This window comes from Macrobrachium rosenbergii, chromosome 40, assembly GCF_040412425.1.
Source record: "Macrobrachium rosenbergii isolate ZJJX-2024 chromosome 40, ASM4041242v1, whole genome shotgun sequence".
Lineage (NCBI taxonomy): Eukaryota > Metazoa > Arthropoda > Malacostraca > Decapoda > Palaemonidae > Macrobrachium > Macrobrachium rosenbergii.
In genome coordinates this window covers 11,112,666-11,139,675 of record NC_089780.1, presented here as the reverse complement: position 1 = coordinate 11,139,675, position 27,010 = coordinate 11,112,666, and the positions used below count along the sequence as shown (strand labels likewise).

General features: G+C 34.7%; 1 protein-coding gene across 1 annotated transcript in view; it reads left to right on the top strand.

Annotated features, from left to right (window-relative positions):
- The window catches only part of LOC136826017 (nephrin-like), a 588,861-nt gene that overhangs the window by 47,095 nt on the left and 514,756 nt on the right, over positions 1 to 27,010 (top strand). Inside the window, exon 2 of the mRNA XM_067082876.1 lies at positions 25,510 to 25,991. Coding sequence (XP_066938977.1) covers positions 25,928 to 25,991 — 64 coding nt within the window. The 5' untranslated portion in view covers positions 25,510 to 25,927. The remainder of the gene's footprint in view (positions 1 to 25,509; positions 25,992 to 27,010) is intronic.

Genomic DNA, 27,010 nt, shown 5'->3' with positions numbered 1-27,010 from the left:
AGTGGGTATTATCTTCATCAGTAGTGTACAGTAAAGTATTAGGGTACGTGTTCGCAGAGGGAGGAGGTATTGTAAGCCAGTGGCCAGCAAGAATGCCTCTTATGTGACATTCAAAATATCTTTAGTTGATTTAACTGGTATTTTGTATTAAACATACGGTGGAATTGAAGCTTTTTTTAGAGACAGAGGAAAGGAGGGTGGTCGATTTACAATACCCTAAAAATGTATTTTCCCGCTGAATAAATAAATACTCTTCTGTGAACTAAGGCTTGTTATATATATATATATATATATATATATATATATATATATATATATATATATATATATATATATATATATTGCATGCGAGAGATTTTTCTTTATTACCAGGAGATAAAGACGATCTCTTAAAGTTAAATCCTGAATATTTTGTACTAGTTTTTGGGCCGAGTTTGGTGGTCCAAACTGGATTCTTATTCCTCTTGTTTCTTGCAACACTTTTCCAACTTATAGGACACCAGCTTAATCTAAACAAACGAATCACCTTACGTGTTAGTTTTCATAGTTTCGCAATCAAAGAGAAAATATGAGGTTATGAAGACACTTTTCAAGTGTCATAAGTCTTATGTTAGTGATAATCTCTTTCTGTCACTCTTCAAAGACATAATTTAATACTGTGTAATAGAATTGTCATAATAAGGGGATTTGTTTGCTGACAGAAGTATAAAAAAAACACACAGTAAATTTCGGTTTCAAAATCCTCTCTCTCTCTCTCTCTCTCTCTCTCTCTCTCTCTCTCTCTCTCTCTCTCTCTCTCTCTCTCTCTCTCTCTCTTTAAGGATATGACATATTGCCGCTCTCTGTACAGTGCGTGTCACTTCATAGGTGCTATGGGTTTTTTGGTACTCAATGCCCGTAAAAAGGCTTTAATTAGCAGCATCAATATCTAGCACTAATCAGTCTGTGATTGTCCCTCTGTTCACAGAATGCGGATGCATTTGTGACGGTATTGAATAACTGCAGGATTTATTTTTCTCCAGTTCAAGCCCTTACCTTTTTCATTAAGTTTTTTTTGAGGAAATTAATACTGTTTTGTTTTTATTTATTTTATTTATTCTTGTAGGAATATTTTCAGTGTTGAGGTTATGGCTTTGTTTTGCATTCTGTCGAAAGCGATTGAAACTTTGCAGAGTGAAAATGTTGATTGTAAGATGTGTTCGGGTAATGAGAGTGAACGGAAGCGAGAAAGAAGGAACATAAAATATAATGTGGATGTTGGAAGCTTGGGAGCGGTTAATCAGTGCAAGTATTTAGGAGTAATATATAAAGGACGGTAGGATGAATGAAGAGGATGAGTTACAGAACAGGTGAAGTAAGAAAGGAATGCATTGAAGGACTGTTTGAACCAAATCTCTTTCATCGACCTTAAGCATGAATGTTAATTGCAAATACAAGGAAAAATATTGAGAATTTGGGTGTAATGAGAGTGGCATGAGAAGAATTGTTACTGTGAGAAATATGGCGATACGTATTAGCGATACATAGGTTAATATTGGTGAAAGGATTGACCAGAATATTTTGGTACGGTTTGGGGAAGAATTAAAATTTAAATGGACAGTGACCGTTGTGATTTTTTGTGAGGAACCACCCCTGTTTAGGGAAGGGAACTTACTTTAATAAACAAAAAATTTGTGTGTACATAGAACCTGTTGTTGCTTACTTTTGCCTTTGAAAACTGAGCTTTTTCTTAGTGGTCACCCATTCAAGCACCAACCTGACCCAACATTACTTAATCGAAAGACTAGGAATATAACGTCTGTAATGAGAGAGAGAGAGAGAGAGAGAGAGAGAGAGAGAGAGAGAGAGAGAGAGAGAGAAAATGCAAATGCTAAACTAAACCTATATGACATTTTATTTTGTTGTGCCCTTATCACATTTGCATAAACGTCCATTTTGCAAAAGTCACTGTTAAAGCTGCAAGCTTAAAATAAAATATTTTTGTAGATGGTCATTCTTTAAATTCTAAGCCATTTTATCACGGAATAATATTTGAATAATTTACATTTTTGTATTTGCGTGTGTGAAATTAGCATAAATTATACGTCCGTATATCATTTCCAGCATTAACTCATTTCACATAGGGGCTGGCTCGAGAGAAAAATTAAAAAATTGGTCATGGATGGAAGCTTTGTGTAGAACACTTCCACAATATTAACTTGTTCATAAACCTAAAGAAACCTCCTACACATACTGTAACATTTGCCCCCACCTTACGCGCACAAACTCTCTCTCTCTCTCTCTCTCTCTCTCTCTCTCTCTCTCTCTCTCTCTCTCTCTCTCTCTCTCTCTCTCTCTCTCTCCTTTTGAATACTGAGGCCACTTACTTTCTGATAATCTCTTCACTCTGTCTCTGTAGCCATTTTTAGTTTCTCCTCTCCGCCTTTCTTATATAACCTTTCCACCTACCTATCATCACTAATTTTTCCCACATGACCAAACCATCTCAATACTTTTGATTACGGTTATATATTTGTACATTTCTCACCCTTTTAGTTCTTTTTACGCCACACACATACTTCATAAGCTTCCACCTGTTTTTGTCCATTTGCATTCTACATCCACACTTTACTTCCACTGAGGAGAGTTGGTTAAACAGTCCCCTCATGCTTCCATAGACACACCAGGGTTCCTCCCTCATTCTGTGAGTCATGACCTTTTCTCATCATCTAAAATGTTTTCTCTCGGATAACTGTACAAATCTACAAGCTCCACTCGTCTACTATCAAATCAGCATTCATTGCACCATTTTCTTGATTTACATAAATCCCCATAAATCTTAATCTTTGTAACCTTGACCTTGAACTTCTTCTCTTGCAGACACTTTAAAAAACTATTAAGTTATTCTCTGCAGTTTTTCCTCATTATCTCCTATCAGTACAAAGCTTCTAAGCATTTCAAGAAGGTGGAGTCTTCTGCATTATATAATATTTCATATCTTGGAAGTATGATGTTCCGCTTCGTGCACCAATTTGGTGGGTTTTTATAATATTGTAAATTGTTCCGGTGTAAGTGGCCGGAGGTGCCCTTTGAAAGGCGTGCCGTGGTCAGACCAATGCCCAAAGTATCCTCCCTCACTTGGGTACTTGTATTTGCCCTGCGAATTGACTTCTATAAGGGCATGGGTTATTTTCACCTTAAATAATAACATAGATTCTCCAGGTCTGCTTGGTAGGGTCGACGTTCCTTTGAAATATCGTAAAAAAACGGCTTTCTCCTCCTACGTGTAGCGATTATTCTGTGTTCTAATCTTTCGACTGGTATTCGTGGTTATTGTAACATGTCTGGATGATTGTTTTCAGGTTGTTTTTTGATAGCTTTATTTGTATTACGTTGCTGAAAAGGGCTTGTAAAATTCTGTTCATCTCTTGGCGTACGTTGTCATTACGAATGTACATAATGATTTACCCTGTTTGATGTAAATTTCTGTCCTCGACTTCCTCTGTTACTCAGTGATATGAACGTCCATTAATGACAGTGTGTTATCGGCTTTGCTTTCAGTATCCATATATATATATATATATATATATATATATATATATATATATATATATATATATATATATATATATATATATATATATACATACATATATATATATATATATATATACATACATATATATATACTGTATATATATTACTTTGTACAGGTTACTGAATCATCAAATTAGCTGTGGAAACAAGAGTGCGTTTGCAGCTAGTGTTTCTTTCGAACCTACTGGACCTTTAAATCTAAACTCACAGCCTTTCAGTGCTGTGGAGATTCTGAAAGGAATTCAAGTTGAGGGAAATAAACGAAGGATATTATTAGTAGTATATAAGAGCGAAGGAGGTGCTTTCTAATATAATTTTAATTAAATCTAGGTTGTATTTCAAATGGTAATGCGTCATAATATATTTCAGGAACAGTTGAAATTAGTATCGTTTCATGTAAATATTATTCCTCATTAATTTAATTATGGATGTGGAAATTAAACAGATATACATATAAAAAAAGTGTCTACAGTAGAACCAGAAGTGGAAATATCGCTCATTACATGATTGCTAAGTAGCGACTGAGTATACTAATAAAAAAAGAAGTTTTGTTTTCTTATTGGTTAAATATAGCAAACAGTCATTGTTGCCTTATTCAAACTATAACTCAAAGGAGAGTTGCTGATTAAAATAAAAGGCGATTTATCCAGCGTCCTATATATACCGAGAGTCATTATCTATATATTTGTAACTGTAAAATATCACGAGACGAAAAGATGCGATTAAGTTCAAAAAGGGAAATTTTCTTTTTAAGGACTTCGAGTCGGTTCGAAATAAGTAGTCTTTTTCAAGGACTTTCTTTGATATCTTGTTAAATAATGCTTAATGTGAGATCCCGTTTTTTCAGCCCCTCGCCTTTGTGCCTTTGAATCAACTCTCTATAAAAAAAAAAAGTCCTCTCCATCCCTGATAGGGGTATTTTCAGCAACACTTATAAATGTCAAACTGTGGATGTTGCGTTTATTTTCCCCCGGCCAGGGAAATCCATGCCCGGCTCATGCTAATAAGGACTTTTCCTGTAAATTAAGGGGTTGCAATTACCATTTAAATGAGATCCCAAGAATTATTGGGAGGTCCTAAACTCTTAAGATTTAATGGATTCCTCATAAATACCCAAGTTATTGCCTCATTCGGTGAAGCGGGAAGTGTTTTATTTTTTGCCTGGGATGTTAAGTATTGTTGCTTGGCTATTAAGGCTTTCACTGTGCATTGCAACGCATATCATGGTTTTTCCTTCTCGTTTGGTCACGAGGGGAAATTGGTCCTGTTGAAATCGCCTTTCAACACACACACACACACACACACAGACGCTCGCCCCCAAAAAAAAAAAAAAAAAAACTGATCTCTATCAATAATTTTTTCTTTTTTCTTTTTTGCAAGGTGACATTTTGCAACATTCGCCCCTCCGACATTTATATAAGTACACGACAAAAATAAATTATTGAATAACATTGCAAACTTGACAGTGGAATTTGCAAGTGCCACCATACGAAAATAAAGTGCTGAGTGAAGCATCACTTCTCCAAAGCGTTTATTTATCGATTTTGCTGTCGAAATATCCCTGAGAGTTACCTGACTTACAAAGCATCTTATATAAAAAATCCTCTTTAAATGCTTTCAAAACGAACAATAAACTGATAAAACGCAGAGTAAATAGCTTGTAAATTGCTCTTTGTTCTCTTGAGTCCTCCATTTCAAGCATTTGTTTAATATATATTGATGATTAACCAAGTTGTTTGGATTAATAATAACAGAGTTCCCTTCATCCCTTATTATGAAATAGATGTGTTCGAATAGATTTGTTTTCATTTTTCTCCTTAATGGCTTTGGATATTTTAATTGAGAAATAATAATGATGTCAGGATAGATTAAGCTACGCGAGCAACGTTGCGGTGAGAGAGTTCTCTCTCTCTCTCTCTCTCTCTCTCTCTCTCTGTATTTTCTTAATCTATGTAACAGAGGAAAATTTTTTTTTAAGTTTAATTGACAACACTGGTTTAATTTTGTTCTCTCTCTCTCTCTCTCTCTCTCTCTCTCTCTCTCTCTCTCTCTCTCTCTCTCTCTCTCTCTGTATTTTCTTAGGCTATGTAACAGTATAAAAAATTCTTAAAAACTATAATTGAAAACATTGGCCTAATTTTGTTTTCTCTCTCTCTCTCTCTCTCTCTCTCTCTCTCTCTCTCTCTCTCTCTCTCTCTCTCTCTCTCTCTCTCTCTCTGTATATTTTTAGTCTATGTAACAGAGTAAAAAAAAAAATTAAAAGCGTTTAACTGAAATCATTGTCCTAATTTTATTCTCTCTCTCTCTCTCTCTCTCTCTCTCTCTCTCTAGTGACTATGCAAGCTCTCACGTTTAAAAATATATAGTGAACTGTAAAGGGAGATTCAGACTGGCAAGAGTACTTAAAATAAGCTGGGATTAGCAGTTATTCCTCTTAATTAATATGACGTCGACACAGTTATACTACATCAAAGGCGAGGCTGCCATCAAAATGGCAAATTCAAAATTGAATCACGTATATTTAAAAAAAATATTATGATGTTTGAGAAAATCGACACAGGAATTCTGTCCGTGAAAATATAATAATGATATCGCTCTAGCGCCTTTAATTTCTGTTCATGATTAAACTTAATGGACAGCAATATTTATTCAAACTCGGTTAGAAGGATTGTTATCTCACATAAGTATCGTTTTTAGGAAAGTTGAGTTTCGTATCAAAGGTTTATATGTAATGAATTCTGATAAATGGAAATGCTTCATTTTAGTTTATTCAAAACATATAGTTTTTTCTTTCCAAGGCAGATGAGTTGAGTTCTAAGTTCGTTTGTGATCAAAATTCGAAGTCGCGCTTTTCATTATGGTATTGGGTTGCATTCTTGCAAGAGCAGTTCATTTCAGATTAGATTTAGAAGACTGGTAGTGAGTGATGGTAGGAAATTTGGGCGAAGTTTCGACAGATGAATTCCGATGACTCATCGCAGATGTTGGCAGGGAATAGGAATAAAGATGGAACTGTCATGTTCCAACAGTTGAAAAAGATGAATAAGAATGAAGTCAAAACCAATAAATTCCAGGAGTTGATTATGGATTTGGAAACAAGAATGAAATAAGAAAAAAAAATAGGTTTTAGCGATGTTGGTAAGGAATTCGAATGAATGAGAGCATCTAGAGAAACTCCAATACTTGAAAGTGGATGTTGATAGGAAATATAAGTGACGTGAAAGCAGATTAGTTCTGTTGTTTGATTATAAGTGTTGATGAGAATTATAAGTAAATCAAGAACAGATAAGTTCCAACGAATGATTATGAATAATGATAAGGTATATGAATGAAGCAAAGAGTAAATAACTTTCAGTGATTGATTACGGATATTGGCACAAAATGCAACGTTGGAGAAAGCAAGACAGATGGATTGAATATTGGTGAAGTTAGAAGATAGATTCTATCCGTTGACTGTAGAAGTTGATAAGGAGTATGGATGAACTTCGAGGAGGAAATCGAGGAGAAAACTTCCAAAAAAGAATAATTAATATTGACAAGAAATATTCCTAGTTAGAAGATATAATTTCCGTCATTTAATTATGGATGTTGACGGAGATTAAGAATTAAATCAGAACAGGTAGGTGACCATAAATAATTATGGATTAGACAAGTGAAGTCTGAACTTGTAATGCCCCACATTTTCAAGTTTCGTCTCCGACGGGAGATCACACACAATGTACGGGTTATATAGATAAAATTAAGCTACATGTAGTTATGAGGGGGACATTCTGAAATGCATTTTCATCATATATTTCGCAAATTATTTTGAATGACTGAAAACAGGAAGACCGTTCTATCAGATCATCAAGATTTGGAGCACTGAAGCTCATGTAGTTTCGAAAACCATTCATTTGATTAAAAGGACAAAGTGCGATTAGGCACAACAATAAGTTGAAGAAAACTTCGAAGAAACTCATATCTCCAGAAAGACACAGTGCGGTCAGACGGGGGCTGAAGAAAGCATAACAGAGGATGGATTAAGTACCGAAGTTTGCGAAGAACTCGCAAACTTGACTTCTTTTTTTTCCAGCGTCAGTAGGTGCCGTGACCGTAAATTTAAGATAACTGCATTGCGGTACTTCCAGGAGAGAGAAAAAAACAACAAACCACTGTTGTTGAGAGAAAAACAACTTGCATTGTGTCTTTTCCAAAAGATGATGGAATCGAGACGTTTATAGGCTGTCACGGCAGCGTTGGGTAACGTTTTTGGATGCATTGTAAACGTTTTCGTTGGTGAGTTTTCGTTCGAAAGCTCTATAAAGACAATTTGTTGGAGTTGAGGCATTACTGCTGACTTTGTTTCCAAAGTAGGAAAAAGTTTTTTACGTTTCTTAACGAAATAGAGGGGAGTTCTATTCAACTCTCTATCCGTCTGACCTTATATTTAAAATATGTGTTGGCGGGGAATCTCAAGAGCAATTGATTACTTGGAAAAAATCTCCGTAAAAACATCTATTAAGCCGGTCCTCCAAATAATCTGTTTTAAAACTAAGGATTGGGGAATATTGAAAACACCTCGCCCATTATTCATTCAGACATCTGTTACGCATTTATAACGAGAGAGAGAGAGAGAAAAGAATGAAATCTTTTTTATATAAAACGACAGATATACGTAACCCATAGCATAGATGACATTAAAAAGCAAATTTAACCTAAATTCTTACCATAAAGGTCATAGAAATATTGATAAAAAGCTTCATTTCAGCTGCTGTTAGTAGTCTGCTCCGCTCACCAGATGGTGCAAATGTACAAATGTTTGAAAATTCAATCAAAAGAGATGAATGTAACCGAATCTCTTTTGAAGAGAGAGAGAAAAAAAAAAACAAATATGCTTTCGTTTAAATGAAGCAGTTAGGGGATACATATCAATTTAAATTTTAATAGGGTTTGGAACGTATCGAAGAACGGGAAATAACCGTTGTCAACAAAATTTGTAGCTGAAGGAATATAATAGAGAAAATAGCGCACGGAAAACTATTGTTTGCCGTATAAACCATTACGAGTCTTTGGGCTGTCCCAGGTTTTAGGTTAATTTAGCATATTTTACCGTCATTTTTTACCATTGTAGTAGTACATTTGCGCATACAACTGATAAATATTTCGCCTCCCTATGTTACAACCTTGTACCCGTGCTGGGCATAACGCACTGACTATTTTTCATTCAGCTTCCTGAAGCTCTCTGATCTACAGAATCTGTAGAATCACTGTAGCAATGCGTGGCGGTACAGGAGGCTGGTTAAATTGGTTATATGACCCGATAGTGTCAAATAAAACTCGATTTCCTGGTAGCAGTTGACCTGACATGGTGTTAGAGTGGCAACCATACAAAACTTTTTTTTTTTTTAAATCTTTGAAAACGCTACCTTTCCCGTTTTTCTTTATGTTCAAGAGCTATTTTTATTCGGTTAAACAGAAAATTTATAGAAAATTAGAATAATCTTTCAATGAATAAGCAGTTACATATAGCGTCTTGTCATTCGCTCTGGGATCATTCTACTATGTCTTATTCCTTTCCATCCGAAGAATTGACCAAGATGTAGAATTTTGCAGAGATGAAGAACACTTAAGGGGCTCATAATGCCATTATATGGTGCATAACAAACAGAAAAGAAAGCCTATTTAACTGATTGCTTGTTCCATTCGTTAATCTGAATCCTACTCAAGCGCATCAGCTAAGACTTGCAGATTGTAGTTTGCAAGCAGTCTTTATAACAGATCTTATAACAATACATAGTTTAAATGGGTGAGTGAAAGTGAGGTCACTTGTAATCTACCTCACTATCGATATTAATAGCTCTTCCTTTATTAAGTCCGCTAACGCCAGGTAAAAATGATCGAGGTAAACGAATCAATATCTGTCTGTATTTCTTCATACGCACCATTTCATCTATCAAAAGCATGTTTCCTTTGAGATCGCAATATGAAGGAGAATAACTAGCCATGTGTTTTATGTAGAAAAAGGTATTGCAGGAGAGTCTAACTGAGAAACTTAGAGCGATAATGAAAGAGTTTTTGACATTAGATCCCCTGAATTCCCAGAGTTCATGATGGAACAACAAGGACCGCCAATGAAGGAAGCTGTCTTGATATTGGTGGGCACTGAAGTTTTCGTAAACAGGTGGTCAGTAGGTACATGCATTAGCAATGAGTGGCTTACTTGCTTTGTCTAATGGTGGCTTAATTGAGATGTTGCAAAATAGAATCAGTAGGTCTGGTGTGAATGTCAACAGGTCTTCACAATGAGTCAAATAGAGTCAGCAGGTCTTCACAATGAGTCAAACAGAGTCAGCAGGTCTTCACAATGAGACAAATAGAGTCAGTAGGTCTTTACAATGAGTCAAATAGGGTCAGCAGGTCTTCACAATGAGTCAAATAGAGTCAGCAGGTCTTCACAATGAGTCAAATAGAGTCAGCAGGTCTTCACAATGAGTCAAATAGAGTCAGCAGGTCTTCACAATGAGTCAAATAGAGTCAGCAGGTCTTCACAATGAGTCAAATAGAGTCAGCAGGTCTTCACAGTGAGTCAAATAGAGTCAGCAGGTCTTCACAATGAGTCAAATAGAGTCAGCAGGTCTTCACAATGAGTCAAATAGAGTCAGCAGGTCTTCACAATGAGTCAAATAGAGTCAGTAGGTCTTCACAATGAGCCAGTTCTCTTCAGAGAATAAGTGAGTCAATCTGTTCACCTAATCAAAACAGGGTCTTACTAAATACTTGGAAATAATAGCATTGTCATACACGAATAAAAATGCATTGTTTCCAACAATGAAAAACAATGAAAGAATATATCTGGCTTTGTCATCTTCTTGAATGCTGAACTGTAATGAAGGAAATACCTTTATAATGAGGTATGTGCAGTGACAGTGAAATTCATGTATGCGGAATAACTGAGAATTTTCTTACCAGGTCATTAAAGTCTTACATTCGTATACATGCGAATACTAAATGATCATTTATCAGTCTCTCATAAGTAACTGAAATTTATAGTAAACTAAATGAGATACCTGATATATTAGTAACCTGTAATAATGCTTATGCACATTATTACCTGCTATTAAGGCTAAAATATAAATAGGTAAAGGGTCACTGCATTGCAGAGATAACTCACTTTTGACTCATGGTTGTCAAAAAACGAACCAGTTTAAACTTACAGAAAGCTTACACAGTTAACTAACTGTACTGGAATGTAAGCATAGACTTAAACTAAGGGTTCGTCTACACTACAGTTGAACATGTCATAAACACATGCTGGGTACTTATCGCATACATATCACAAACAAGTTGAAAACAAACCAACGACGTCAAATGGAAAACGTGTGTTTGGCAAATGTACACTGGATCAGACTGGCGTTGAGTCGTTGACTTGCATTTAACCTGTTTGTGATGTGTGTGCCATAAGTTGCCGACATTTGTTCATGACTTATTTTACTGTAGTGTGGGCCCACTCTAAAAATGAGTACAGCTAATAAGTCCAGACTCAGTTTCATTGAGAGATAAGCTTAGAGCAACAATATAGAGTCACTTTTAGAGTAACAATATAGAGTCACTTTTAGCTTTGCGCTCATAAACAGTAATTGATTCTCACCATCCGGAAAAATCTCTTATCACGCTGTGTTTGAATATGTTAAGAGTTGGCGGGAATGTGAAGTTCATTTCACCAATCAAACATGATTCTTATTTTGAAGTTACCATAAAAACATAACATTGCCAAGTCACTGGCACAAGTACACACAGAAGGCTTCATACTGAGTCACAGGATAGCATAAGGACAATATTAATACGGTGCAGTCACACCATTAATGGCAGGGGATACTTCAAAGGCCTCGCCTAATCCAACAATACGAGAGGATGTATATGGCCCAGGTAACTTAATGAGCTCTCACCTGCCGCGACCGAGATGATTCGGGTTATTGGCCCGCAATAGACATATTAATCTGACTGAAGGTGCTGTATTTCGCTCCTGGTAATGAGGCAGGTAAATTAACCGTCGATTTAGCGAGGATTTTCTGTGGCGTTTAGGAATTTGAGGTGCATTATTCACTCTTTTTTTTTTGGGGGGAGGGGCCGGGTGTAAGACCCAAGATTCCTGTTCATGTAGAGTCCTTTCGTAATTCGTTTTAAATTGTACTGAAAATGTCTATTGTGTGTCTATATATTACACGAGGTCTGGTGTCACTTCCTTGGGGTTCATAGCTCTGTATGAATTAGTTCCAGTTTGCTGCATTCAGTATTCAGTGGACTGCCCTTGCGTATACTATATGACTGTTCTGTGTTCTTCAAAGGCAGTCACTCTGTGGCACCTTATCTCAGTGACGAGATTCAGTTACGAATAAAGTTATATATATATATATATATATATATATATATATATATATATATATATATATATATATATATATATATATAATATATATAAATATATATTGACTGTTGTCGATCTTTTCGTATGTTATCATTCCTTTGTTATATAACTAAAATGGCTTAGCTTCTCTCTCATATTGTATCATTTGTTTGTGTCTGTTAAATATCTATCAAATGCACTAACAGTTTTGAATGAATTTCGGCGAATACATTTATAGATTGCCCCCCCCACCTCCACTGTCATTACTTCTCTTTGTAGTTCAATGATGATATTACCATTTGTAGCCAGAGAATCCATCTCTCGATAACAGTGAAGAGCGATATTTGTTTAAAAAAGTATACCTTAGTTTAACCAGACCACTGAGCTGATTAACAGCTCTCCTAGGGCTGGCCCGAAGGATTAGATTTATTTTACGTGGCTAAGAACCAGTTGGTTACTTAGCAACGGGACCTACAGCTCATTGTGGAATCCGAACAACATTATAGCGAGAAATGAATTTCTGTCACCAGAAATAAATTCCTCTAATTCTTCATTGGCCCGTCGGAGAATCGAACGCGGGGCCAGCAGTGTTTTAGCTGAGAACGGTACCCACCCAACCAATGAGGAACCAAAATTTAACCAATACCAATGTTATAATTGGCCTTATAAGAATGTAGATTTTATTTATACTGATGGTAATGATAAAGACACGCTGTTGGCTTAGCGACAAGTAGATTCCGAGAGCCTTTAAGTGAACAGTGTTAATAATTTGTATTACACAAATACACACACACATGTATATATATATGTGTGTGTATATAATATATATATATATATATATATATATATATATATATATATATATATATATATATATATGTGTGTGTGTGTGTGTGTGTGTGTGTGTGTGTATAATATATATATATATATATATATATATATATATATATATATATATATATATATATATATATATATATATATATATACATATATATACATTATATATATGTATATTTTTATTTATTTATATACATAAATATATATATGTGTGTTTGTGTGTATGTATGTATGTATACCTGTATATAGAATCATACTCATTGATGTGTGACTGTTCTCGCACGTTTGCGCCCTGAAGCTTGTTTAATAAAAAGCTCCTGACGATTTCAACTTTATTTATTTTTTTTTTCCATATTGCTCGCTCGTACCTGCTTTATCACGGCATTTTTCTCTCTGAAACTGTTCAACACAATTTCGTATCGCCTTTTTCCACAGACTGGATTGGTGTTCAAATATGAATACCTGTCCGGCTCATCTGATGTTTCATTTCGAAAGAAACGTTCTGCCACTGCGTGTTCTTTTTCCTATTTGATCCGAAATAATCGTTTCGTTTGGCAATATTTGTTCTTTCACTTCGATGACAACGCGTCCTGGTTCCTGGGTTAAATGGCTGTGACGGTAAAAACCCACGCTTTCTTTTTCAAGTAGGTTTTCATGATTTGCCCCCTGATTTGAGCCTGAGTTTCTTTCACTGCGTTATTTGTCGGTAGTTTGGTTCGTAATACGTTTCACTATGATTTGCTATTTAGGAGAATTCGTAGGAGAACGCACCGTTGCACCAATCGAAAGGCTTTGCTAAATCGTTGCGTAAGATTTTAAAGTGACAGTTTATGTTAAATGATCTTCATGGTACACAGTATCTCTCATTAAAATGTATTAAAGAGAATATAATTTCCTATTGTTTTGAATTAGAAGGGTTAGTTTTTTTTATATAGAAACTGTCTGGTGCATAAATTCCAGACAGAAGACAGTCTTTTCAAAAACAGAACTTTGAGAGAACTTGACTCTCAGAAGTCGTCAATAAAATTTTGTTACATTTTGGAAAGCTACCACAAGTCCTCTTAGTTGCTTCAATTGTATTTAATTTATTTTTTCAATAATCATGTTCATTCTGGCATTACTTCCCTCTTCAATCACGAATGAAAGTTAATTTATAGATGTCTAAAACCAATATGACTGCTATACTTCAAAATAAACTTCTAGTCAAAATACTTACAACTAATTTTATGTTCGCATTACCGTCTCCACGTAAGATTTCCGATTTATAACCGGTGTAGAATTGCAGAATCGTCGCAGTGTGTAACGTACACCCTCTTGGGTGTAGATTCTCAGGGTTGAAAGCGGGCTATGCCCAATATCTGACCACACTGGGCTATAAAATTGCTTGGCGAGTAGAAACAAAATTGGTGTGAGAATATGCTGGGATTTTGATAACGGACTGTTCTGTGCTTATGGAATTCACGGGGATCCTGAAAGTTTGGTGATATATTTCTCAGTGGCATATGTTCCAACCTTGCTTTAAGGTATGGAGAAATTTAGGCCTGAGTAAAGTATGAAGTAGCAATATATATATATATATATATATATGCTCTGATTATTATTATTATTATTATTATTATTATTATTATTATTATTATTATTACTGTTTTGTTAAATATGATGGCAGCCTTGGTTGCATCACATTGAACAAAACGTTTGAAAGAGGGCCTATAGCCAAAGTATATTATTATTATTATTAATTATTATTATTATTATTATTATTATTATTATTATTTTTATATTATTATTATTATTTTATTTATTAATATTATTATTATTATTATTATTATTATTATTATTATTATTATTATTATTATTATTATTATTAGTGCTGTAGTTGATACTGTCATTATGCTTCCTTACAGCCTTCAGAGAATCATTCGTCGATATATACTCTTGAGCAAAAGGAAAACAAAATATGCGTGTGATAGAATTTTTCGGGTCCCGAGAGGAGGAAACATCTTGCCGCGTCTCCGCAAAGGGAGACGTAATGCGGATATCTTTTCCGCATTTGTTCCTTCCTTCCTATCGTTATTCTCTTTTCGTTGTTCTTTTTTTTTTTTTTTGGGGGGGCGGCATGATATTTGTTCTTAGGTGATGTATTGCTAATAATTCTTAAAATGAAGTACCATCTCGTTGCTGGTAATTTATAGAATCTGAAATTTCTTGAAGATTTGTCTTTGTGTAATCATCAGTTTTTGCAATGGTCGTTAAAATCAAGTGTCATCTTACTGGTAATTTATACAGTATGAAATTTCTTGAAGAATTTCCTTAGTGTAATGATGTTCAGTATTTGTAATGATCCTTAAAGTCAAATATCATCTTACTGGTAATTTATACATTATGAAATTTCTTGAAGAATTTTCTTAGTGTAATGATGTTCAGTATTTGTAATAATCCTTAAAGTCAATGATGTTCAGTATTTGTAATAATCCTTAAAGTCAAGTATCATCTTACTTGTAGTTTATACAATATGAAATTTCTGGAAGACTTTTCTTTGTGTAATCATCAGTATTTGTAATGATCCTAAAAATCAAGTATCATATTACTGGTAATTCATACTATATGAAATTTCTTTAAGATTTTCTTTATGAAATTTCAGAGGATTGTTATCGAACTGACCTAAAGCTTCCTTACATTAAATTTAGGTAAATATGAGGAATTGAGAACGGGTCGTGATATATATTTTTATAACAATTTCTGTAATTGATATGCCATCGTGTTTCCTTATGATTTATACAATGTGAAATTTCAAAAAGATTTTTCATTGAGTAATGACGTTCAGGGGATTCTGTTATTGAAATGACCCAAAGCTTTAGTGTATTAAATTCTGACAAATGGAAAGATTTGAAATTATATATAACAGCTGAATTGTGGCTTTCAATTTCTTCTCAAGCCTTAAGCCAGTGCCCTGTTGAACGGGTCTCAAGTGCAACGGGAAGGAAATTTGGTATCCTGAGATAAAAAAAGAGAATGTTTCTTTTATTTTTTTAACTCATTCTCAGTACTCCGGGTATCGCGTGTACGGTACGTGAACATTTTTATGTTTTTACCACCTTTCATTTTTAAAAATTGTGGTTGGTTTTAGTTCTTTGCTCTGAAATCTGTTATGATACGAAAATATTAAGGACCACTTTCTCTCATGTACATATATTATATATATATATATATATATATATATATATATATATATATATATATATATATATATCACCTATATATCACCTATTCATGATATCACTTAACAAGTTCACATGTCAGCAGTGACCGTAAACGATAACCACACTCCCATAACTCTAGAGGATATAATGTAATTACTAAAAGGCTGGCTTAAAGATTTAAGGAAATTGTGTTGGGCCTCATTCAAAAAGCAACACTCAGCTTAAAAACCAGCTCCATTTCCATAACATATTACGTTGATTAAATATGTATGGAGCAATAATTGATGTGTGCATGGGCGGTAAATGAAAGGAAATGTTCTAAATTGTTTGTCTGAATAAGAAATGGTGGGCTGACCCCTTTATTAGAACTCTCGTATTTGCGCTGCCTATTTCCTCAGATTAGTGGAAAAACCCAGCTCACCACACATGTGTCCACGCCACAGTAAAACATGTCAAAAACATGTCGTAGACACCATCATAAACATGTATGCGATATACAAGACTTTTATTTGACTGTTTTGGACGTATGTATTTGCCATTGGCCAAGGCAGATCTATTGACATATCAAAAATATTGATAATTTTGGACGTATGTATTTGTCATTGTCCAAGGCAGATCTATTGACATATCAGAAGAACTGTTTCGCTCTTCGTCACAAACACCAAGTCATCCACACAGAATGATTCCGTTTTGTCATGTCAGTTTGGAAAGAAGACTTTCGTCTTGCAAAGCTCTGACCATCATGCTTTTGCACAAGAGTAATGAGAAACGAAAGTCTAGATACTGGGTGTATCCAACCTTTGACAATCATTCAAGGCATTGGCGGCGAAGTGCAAATCTTCTGAACTACGGTAATACAAGTTTGATGGATGCTCAACCCCGTATTGTTAGCAAGTCAAGATCTTAATACTATTCAGAATTAATGTTTCGTGCAGTTGGTCAACATTTGTCAGACTTGTTCCCCAATGACAGTCCTTGACTTGTTGATAACCTGTTTACGAGAGTGTGCGGCCAGGTTGGTGACGTGTTTATGACATTTTTTGCGAAAGATGGAATTGCATCAGTACTAATAAGCATTAACTGGTATACCATTATTCAGTTACAGATTTATCCGTTATTCAATTACAAGTTTAATGTCTTATGTGATAATACGTGTCTACACAAAGAAGCTCTCCCAGTCAGGTTGTTGGACTGCGGTTGCATTGTTATTTATCAGTCAAGTAAAAGCTTTAGAATGTTCCCCACGTCTTCGTTTTCCCATATTCCGCCGATAGTTCCACTTTTAAGGAGTGGGTTTATCTTCCCGAATGAACTGTGACGTCACTTATAGGAATGGTAAAAGTTCAGTGCTTATGTGTTCCCCTCCCATTGACTTAACGCAGCAATATGTAGGTACCTGTTTGGCGATATTACTGCAATAATATTAATTTCGATTAATATTGGATACAAATTTATTTAGTACTAGTATATCATAATTAAAATTAATAGAATTGCGGGAAACAGAGTTTCTGTTTACTGTATACTGGCTCATTATACATTCGCATTTTTTTTTCTTTAATCGTGGTCATTGCAATCACTGAAATGGATTAGTGACTACGTATTTTTAGGTGGTATTACAGATTTCAAAGTAGTATATACATATATTCTTTTTTGCATGTTCAGTATTCGGTGTTATAATATATATATATATATATATATATATATATATATATATATATATATATATATATATTAATTTATTTATTTATTTATACCACTGTCGACATTAATAAAAAAAGCTTTTGAAGGAGAGTATGTTTTCAGTAGTGAAATTCCACCTTTCCTAAGTCATAAAATCAAATACCCTCGTTCTTATATTTATGTGAGTTCACTTATTCAACTATGCCTGCAGGTAATATAAGACGAGTCTTTACTTTGTTATAAAAATCTCATATTTATGCTTTGACATCAAGTTCCTCAAAATAAATTAAATTCTTCGGGTACTTCGTGTAACACGTGTATGCAAGTGAAGATTCTTGCATGTATACAGTGAAATGTAAAGAGTGCAAGATTAGAGTTTCTCCCTACAGGGGAATTAATACAGTAATATCGAAGTATGATAATGAGTAAAAGTAAAAAAAAATAAACAAAATAAAAAAATCTATCATAATCTTCTGAGCAAGTGCGAGAAACGAAAAACCTTGGAAAATATGCTTGTAGAAAAAATATAGTCTTACTTAATAACTACATGAATCACTTGACATTTCTGTTTTGCGTTCCTTTCAAGATGATCACTTCCTAATTAAATAAGGCTGACGTGGTATTCACATCTGATAATACATTATGTCTGTCTAATGACTGATGACTAGGATTCCTCATCCGTCAAACTAATATATATCAAATCAGTATATAGCACGGTGATAGATTCTGATTGTCAAACACATCATAAGTGATGGCAGTGATATATATAAACGAAGATGGTATTTTGCACAGCCAGAATAATTTCCTAAAGTCAGTCAGATACAGGGAAGGCGGCTTTACCTTTTATATATTCGTTCCTCGAATATCACAATTTTATTGCCTCTCCGTACGATTTAGTTCAACATGAGTTGCTGGTTTTATAGACACTTTCCCTAACTATAACACAGTTAAGAAAGATGTGTTTATGATGCAGTTGTATATTGTATACTTTGGTGTTTATGATGCAGTTGTATATTGTATACTTTGTTTGAAAAATGTAAAGTCGTTTTTTCACAGAAAACGGTCGTATTCTTTTCTGACCTTGGTTAAAGTGTTTTAATTACCACACTCATGTTCATTAAGGAGATATTGATATTCCGAGAAAAGCTGTAATATTCATGAATTGATTTTATAAGGATATTAACATAGTGGTGGGAAGTTCACAGTTTGACAAATTGAAATCCTTCCAGTTATAATATAATCTTCTTGAAGATTTGTTTTATGCACTCGACGGGGATATGTGCAGCAGAGTCGGCATCAACTCATATACTTCTCCTGACAGTCCAGTGAGTTAAGAGTATTCGTCACAGATGTCAGAGATGTTATATACTATCTGTGGCTCGAGTCCACCAGGTGACTGTACTAATCAGTTACAACTCCCCTTCGGTATTACCCCGAGGTAGAGCGAACTGGATATCAAATGACATTTGTGGCTTGATGCGTGTGAATGTTTATCGCTATCTATAAAATCGGACGAAGCCTTCGTATCTCTTCTTACTCCTCCTGTTCCTCCCTTTATTTGAAAAAGAGCAGTGAAGCTGCACTTTCTCCAGCCACTTCTGGATTCCATTCCATTACTTTTCTTACTTCCACTCCATAAGCATTGTTCGCTCGCGATAACAGAGGCATCTCTTTTGTGAGACTCGTCGACCGGGATTATCAGATCTCAATACGGTAAGATATACCGCCGAGGATTGGTCTAGGTTTTTTTTTTTTTTTTTTTTGGTCGTCTGTGGATGTCTTCCATCCTTTGTTTATTAAGAAACTTTCTGGTTCTGCTGGGAGCGTGTTTTCCTTCGTTTTAGCAAGAGTTCTTGCGTCTCTTTTGTTAATATGTATTTTTTTCCCGTGCGTATGTTGTCCGCGTGACGGATGCGTGAAGTTCAACAGTTTGAACGTCGATAATCTGCAGTCCTTGTAAGCAGGATTTTAAAATCCACATGTTTTGAGTGATTTTATACCCGAAGGCTGGGATATTTAGGACAATCCCTATTATATTTCCAGAAGTACGCTGTAATCTTTATTCTATATCTCTAGAATGAAGTATGAAGCCTTTGTTTATCGTATTGTAACCGTCAATAATCTTCAGTCCTTGTAAGTAGGATTTTAAACTCCAAAGATTTTGAATTTTATTTCCGAAGGATAGGATATTTAGGATAATCCCTATCATATTTCCGGAAGTACGCTGTGATCTGAACTCTAAATCTCTATAGAATGAAGTATGAAGCCTTTGTTTTTCGTATTAGAACGAATTTTCACTGAAACTACGGTTCGACTCCACTAGCATATTATTTGTGGACGATGACAGATCAGCTGGAAATTTAAGTATTTTTTTTATTCCAGGTTACAGGGAGATCTCCCAGGACAAAATTGCTATCGAATATTTTGGTAACCAGACTCAATCCCCGTTTTTATCTTTTCATTTTCTTTTAAAACCTTTAAGCATCCCGGGCAAATTTCCTCCTCCCGTGGTGGTGTACCTCGTTTGAAAAGAGAAGCAACTTCTTTACCGGTGCGGCGGGAGCCATTGCTCTGTTGAGAATATTTCCGTACCCGAGAATATTATATTTTTAAAATCCTCTTACTCAAAGATTTTGTGCCGTTGTCATTACGTCGGTGTCAACATTGTCTCTTTTCTACTCGTGGAAGTAGAATTATAATCGCGGCATTAGAGGTTAAAATAAAACTAGGAAACTTAATTATGGATAACATACATCAACAAGATTGCAGAGTTGACAGGTCAGATATGCAAATAAAGTAATAACATGGGATATAATCAGGACAAATATGGAAGTAAAGTAATAGATATGAAAGGTAATCAGGTCAGATATGTAAATAAAGCAAGGAATGTGAAATATAATCAGGTCAGATATATAAATAAAGTGGTAAATACAAAATATAATCAGGTCAGATATGGAATGTAATAAATATAAAATATAATCAGGTCACATATGTAAAGTAATAAATTTGAATTTGGTCAGGTCAGATATGTAGATAAAGTAATAAATATGAAATATAATCAGGCCAGATATGAAAATATAGTAATAAAATGAAATAAAACCTGGTCAGATATGTAAATAAAGTAATAAATATAAAATGTAACCATTTCTGACTTCAGATTGTGAATGTAAACCCTAAGTTACACTTCGAAAACTTCTATTTCCCCTTGTCTCTACCAAAAACGCATTGTATAACATCACTTTTAAGCTTTCCTGGTGAACTGATTCATGAGCTTTCGGCTTTCATCTAATAGTAAGGGAATAAACTGTTTTCAGACGCGTTATATATATATATATATATATATATATATATATATATATATATATATATATATATATATATATATATATATATATATATATATATATATATATATATATATATATATATATATATATATAAAATTAAAATGAACTTTTTGCTTCGTATTAAGTAAGTAAGTATAGCTTAGTTTTACCAGACCACTGAGCTGATTAACAGCTCTCCTAGGGCTGGCCCGAAGGATTAGACTTATTTTACGTGGCTAAGAACCAATTGGTTACTTAGCAACGGGACCTACAGCTTATTGTGGAATCCGAACCACATTATAGCGAGAAATGAATTTCTATCACCAGAAATAAATTCCTCTAACTCTTCATCAGCCGGCGGCGGGAATCGAACTCCGGTCCATCGAATGACGGTCTGAAGCTCAACCAACTCGGCCAACAAAGGGCTTTTGCTTCGTATTAAGATCTTATGTTGTCTCTTAGGAGTTATAACTGAATTATTTAGATAGCTTTCTGTCTTAATACTAATGAAATGCCCTCTGTAATATATATATATATATATATATATATATATATATATATATATATATATATAGAAACAATCAACACAGTCACGTGTGGAACAGAAATAAATTTCTGACTCACATCAGGGTCGGACCCTGGTCTTTCAGTTGAAAGACGTGGGTTCGATCCTGATGTGAGCCAGAAATTTATGTATATAATACACACACACACATATATATATATACTTATTTATTCTATATATATATAATAAGGTTCTAATGACTGTTATTAATAAAAAACTAAACCAGAAACGAACGGGAAAAATAAAACAGAACCTCGAAGAAGCCAAGATTAAGCCGTGCGCCGAGACATCAGGCGATACCCTCCTTTCTCCCATACACCCACACTCTCCATTCGCTCCATAAAAGAGTAGGCAAACATTTCTAGGAGAGAACGAGAATTTACGGCGGTCCGCAGTGCCGGGTATTTAGGAGGAGTTCAGCAAATGATGCTAAAAGAGAAGTGGCGGGGAAGAAGTGGATATATGAAGGGGCCTTAATCACCGGACGAATGCGTAAATAAGATAGATAGGTTGAACGGCTGAAAGGAAGTTTCGTGTGCGGGAGAATTCCGTGAAGATGGGGTGGTTTGTTTGTGTGTATGAAATTGACAGTTGGGGGCTTATTGAGAGGAATAATCCGTTTTAAATTTGAGAAAGAATATACATATACTCATATATATTTGTTTATCTCTCCGTTACTCTGTTTGTGTGAGGTTCTTGATTTTTTTTTTTTTTCATTATTCGTTGGGTTTTTATTGGATGATTTACGTACTGCTTAGTTTTGTTTAAGGACGTTTGTGCGACTGATTTTTTATTCATTGTATATGTATATACATGCATATATATATATATAAATATACATTCATACATACATACATACATACATATATATATATATGTATATACATGTGTGTGTATCTGTGTATATGTAGAGAGAGAGAGAGAGAGAGAGAGAGAGAGAGAGAGAGAGAGAGAGAGAGAGAGAGAACCTAGGGCAGGGTAGGGTACAGAACTTCTGGCGTGCCAAGGATGCGAAAGATTATGTCCAATAAAGCAAGAATTGATAATAGAGCTAAGAATGAAAGTTGGTGATGACCCTCAATGAAGCTTGAGCCGTTGATGTTGTTCTGTTGCTTTTATTCTTCCTTTTTTTTTTTTTTGCTCTTATTTTTATTTCTCCTTATTCCTCCCATCCTCGGAGTGTTCCTACATACTCCCCGGCCATTGGAGAACCACCGCTGCCGGTACCTCGTCGAATTGAGAAGTAATTTCCTGGGGCCCGGTACGTTCTTTCTTTATGACCTTCGTATGATTTATCGCGTTGCCTGTTATTGAATTGTCTGTTTATCTCTTTTACTTCTGTTTCCTCTCATCCTGATTGTGTAAGGGCGCGTTTCTCGCAGTGTGTCTGTTTGTTTGTCTCTCCATTACTCTGTGTGTGGGTGGGGGGGGTTCTTTTCTTGATTTTTTTTTTCATTGTTCATTGGTTTGTTATTGGGTGGTTTATGTAATTTATGTACTGCTTAGTTTTGTTTGAGGACGTTTGTACGACTGAATTTTTTATTCATTAAATTATATATACACGCATATAAATAAATATATATATATATATATATATGTATTTTATATATATATATACATGCATATATATATAAATATATATATATATATATATATATATATATATATATATATATATATATATATATATATATATATATACATATATATAAATATAAATATATATACATGTATTTATATATACATACATATATAGAGCTGTATATATATACATGTTTTGTGTGTGTGTAAAAATGGCTAAGAATATACAGAAGGGTATTTGTGGGAATTAAACCCCAAAATACCAAAGGTCAGTTCACTGTGAACTCCACTTACCTTAGAGTGCTTTCTGAGAGTGCTTTCTCATTTGTTAACTTTAGAATCTTTAGCTTCTTACAGTAATATTAGAGAGTTACAATATATAGATTCCACAACACGTCCAAGATGGGTCCAACAACTGTAGAACGATATTTATTATTTTTTTACGTCTGAATTCACCTTTTCCATTTTTGGTGGACTATATATATATAATTTGTATATGATTAGTCAAAGGAAATTCGCAACTCACCGGGTTTTCTATACCGGGTATATTTTATCAGTAGACAGTTTCAGCTTTACAAAGTCAATAGGCAATTTTGATTCTACCACTGTTACCATTGTATAAATTATCACTAGTAGCCACTCACTTTTTTTTTTTTTTTGCCATGTTCAGTACAGGTAAGGAATGTCAGTGATATAATTTTAACAGGCCAGAGAGAAAATGGGAAGAAAACATACGTTTATGAAGTAACTAGCAATAATAGAAGCAAATAAGTATGCGACCCAATAAATCGCAGAGCGGAAGGGTATTAAAAATCAAGAAGAAGAATAACTGAAGTATTCGAGATGGGAAATTCCATTCAAAGAAAAATAACCTTCAAAACAATGTGCAGTATCAAAATACAACACAGTAAGAAGTGATTCACTAAATTCTGAGTAAAAACATATCAAGGCAGAATGTGACATGACACTCGTCATTTCAATGACCTGAGCCAAGAGTTGGCGGCAAGTCTTTTCTCAAGTTGATTGTGAACATATCTCTATAAATAACTTCACATGCATTGGCTTACTTGGTGATACAGATTCCTCTACGAAACGTGAATAGCCATTTCTGAAGCACTGGGATTTTTCTCCGAGAAGTTATAAGTAATGCGCAATAATGAAAGAAAGTGAGTTCACTCAGAATATTATTCAGATGGTATGTGGGTGTAATGGACTTACGAGCGCGGTAGTATATTATTATAGAAGGAAAATAAATGAGTTCACAGCAGTGCATCAGTAAATGTTAGTGAACATTATGGCGTGAAGTTTCTCCCCTTGCTTACAGCAGGACGCACACCATTATTAAAAATAAAATTGTCAGGTCGCACTGCAAAATTTAACAGCAGAATCATAATCATCATCATCATCTTAACATTATTATCATTATTAACAACAATAACAACACCTCAAACTCAGTGAAGAGCAAATGGACTTTCTCTGACATTCAACAACTCATGTCTCTCCCCGTGGTTTCACTTTTACGAATCTCCACTCATCTCCACCCAACACCCTCTCATATATTTCATCTAGGAAGGGGCCCAGTCTTGCAACTCTTCTGGCGTCCACAGAAACCCGGCTGACATTATCATTATCTCATTTACATGTGGATCTCCTGTCGTTTTCCTTATGGTACCATTTCTCCGTGCATCCTATCATCTGATACTTAATATCCTTCTTAAAATTATATGACTCGTATTGTTATAAATCGACTGTTTTCTCCCAGATATTACATCAGCGAGGCAGTTAAAGTGTAAGCTTTACTTGAACTTAAAATTACATTGGGATGTAGCATTATCATCAGCTTGGAGGTGATTGGGAGGTTCGTTACGATATATATATATATATATATATATATATATATATATATATATATATATATATATATATATATATACACATATATATTATATATATATATAGAGAGAGAGAGAGAGAGAGAGAGAGAGAGAGAGAGAGAGAGAGAATATATATGTATATATACGTGTGTGGTGTTTGTGTGTGTGTATGTATGTATGTATGAATGCATGTATGTATATATGTATATATATATATACATACATGCATTCGTTATATACATAAATTTCTGGCTCACATCAGGATCGAACCCACGTCATTCAACTGAAAGACCTGGGTTCGATCCTGATGTGAGTATCTATTTCTCTATCTATCTGTCTATCTATCTATCTATCTATATGTATATATATAAATATATATACATCTATATGAATACATTTTTTATAAACGCGCACAAAAACGTGCGCTCATAGACACTCGATATGTGTACATCCAACCTTTAAAATCGGAATTATCTTCTTTCAGACGCTGACTGCACCTGTGACCTTTCCATCCGCTGACTTCTGCTCATTAAGAAAAATTGCGAAATGAAGCGAAATATTACTGGAGGAGAGCTCGCTCGTTAATAAGGTCTTAATGTCAGTCGGCGAGAGGAAAAGAACGGCCGTAAGAAATAAAATAAGTCGTTGATTTACTGCAGGAGGAAAGTAGCAAGAAAGAAAGTTATTGAGATCTTTCTCTTCTGTAATTTGATCCGTAAAGTGGTTCGTTAAGTCGCCTAAAGTGTCTCGAGAAAGTGTTCATATTGTCAAGTGCCGTTCGGGAATGTTTCGGGTGTCTGGGGGCGGCCGCCGGAATCGATAAGAGCGGAAGAATCTCGCCCTGCGGGAGAACACCCCACTCGCCACCGCCAGAAGTAGCAATCCTTTCTCTCTCCCCGAAGATGATCTTCTTCTTCGCTCGCCCCCTGGTCTTCTTTTCCCTCGCCCTCGCTGGAGGAGTGAAAGGTAAGTGGTTTATATTTATCTTTCATTTCGTGTCGACAGCGCACACAATAATAATCCCACCAATCATTATTTGTTTACTCGCCGTGTTGTGTTTTTGTGACGGAGAGGGGGACTGGCGTGCTGAGGACATTAAGTTATATTTTTGTGGCTGTCTTATCGGTGAAACGTCATGGGTTTTTATTGACTTTGGGAAAAACTGGGGTCTGCAATGGACCCTGATGTGGTTTTGATTAAAGGAATGGTGTTCGTATTTTTGGGTGAAGTTTGGCCCATTTATGAAATACCCCTGGCGACTTATTTTACTGTTTGTACTTTGATTAAAACCGCTATTTTTTTTTTTTTTTTTATTCGTAAGTTTGTACGTCATTATTCTACGTTATGGAGATATATGCTAGTGTGCCAGTGTACCCATATCATTAATAATTTTCCTAATATTAATCATACAAAGTATATATATATATATATATATATATATATATATATATATATATATATATATATATAATCTAAACTTTTTCTAAAAATATGAATGGACTCACGTTTCCATGAAATGAGCAATTACGTGTATATGTCACACTGAAATGTATGCAATAGCCATTTGCAATGGCATAAAGAATTTTGACTATGTATGTATATATATATATATATATATATATATATATATATATATATATATATATATATATATATATATATATATGTGTGTGTGTGTGTGTGTGTGTGTGTGTGTGTGTGTGTGTATTTTATATTTACTGAAAACCAGGTAAAATTATAATCGAAGCCACTTCATTCCATATTATTCTCTCTCCAGTGCATCAGCACGTAACCCCATTTTTGTTCAGACTCATTTCCTTGATCCATTTGCAAGAGCAATCGAAGACGCGTTGCATATTTTCCGGGAATCTTGCCCGGAACGGGGCTATTAATATCTGCCATTTATATACTGGCCTTGTCTCCACGCAGCAGGTGGGTAGAGAAGGAGATATGTTATTTATATGCTTTGCCTTTGCCAAAGCATA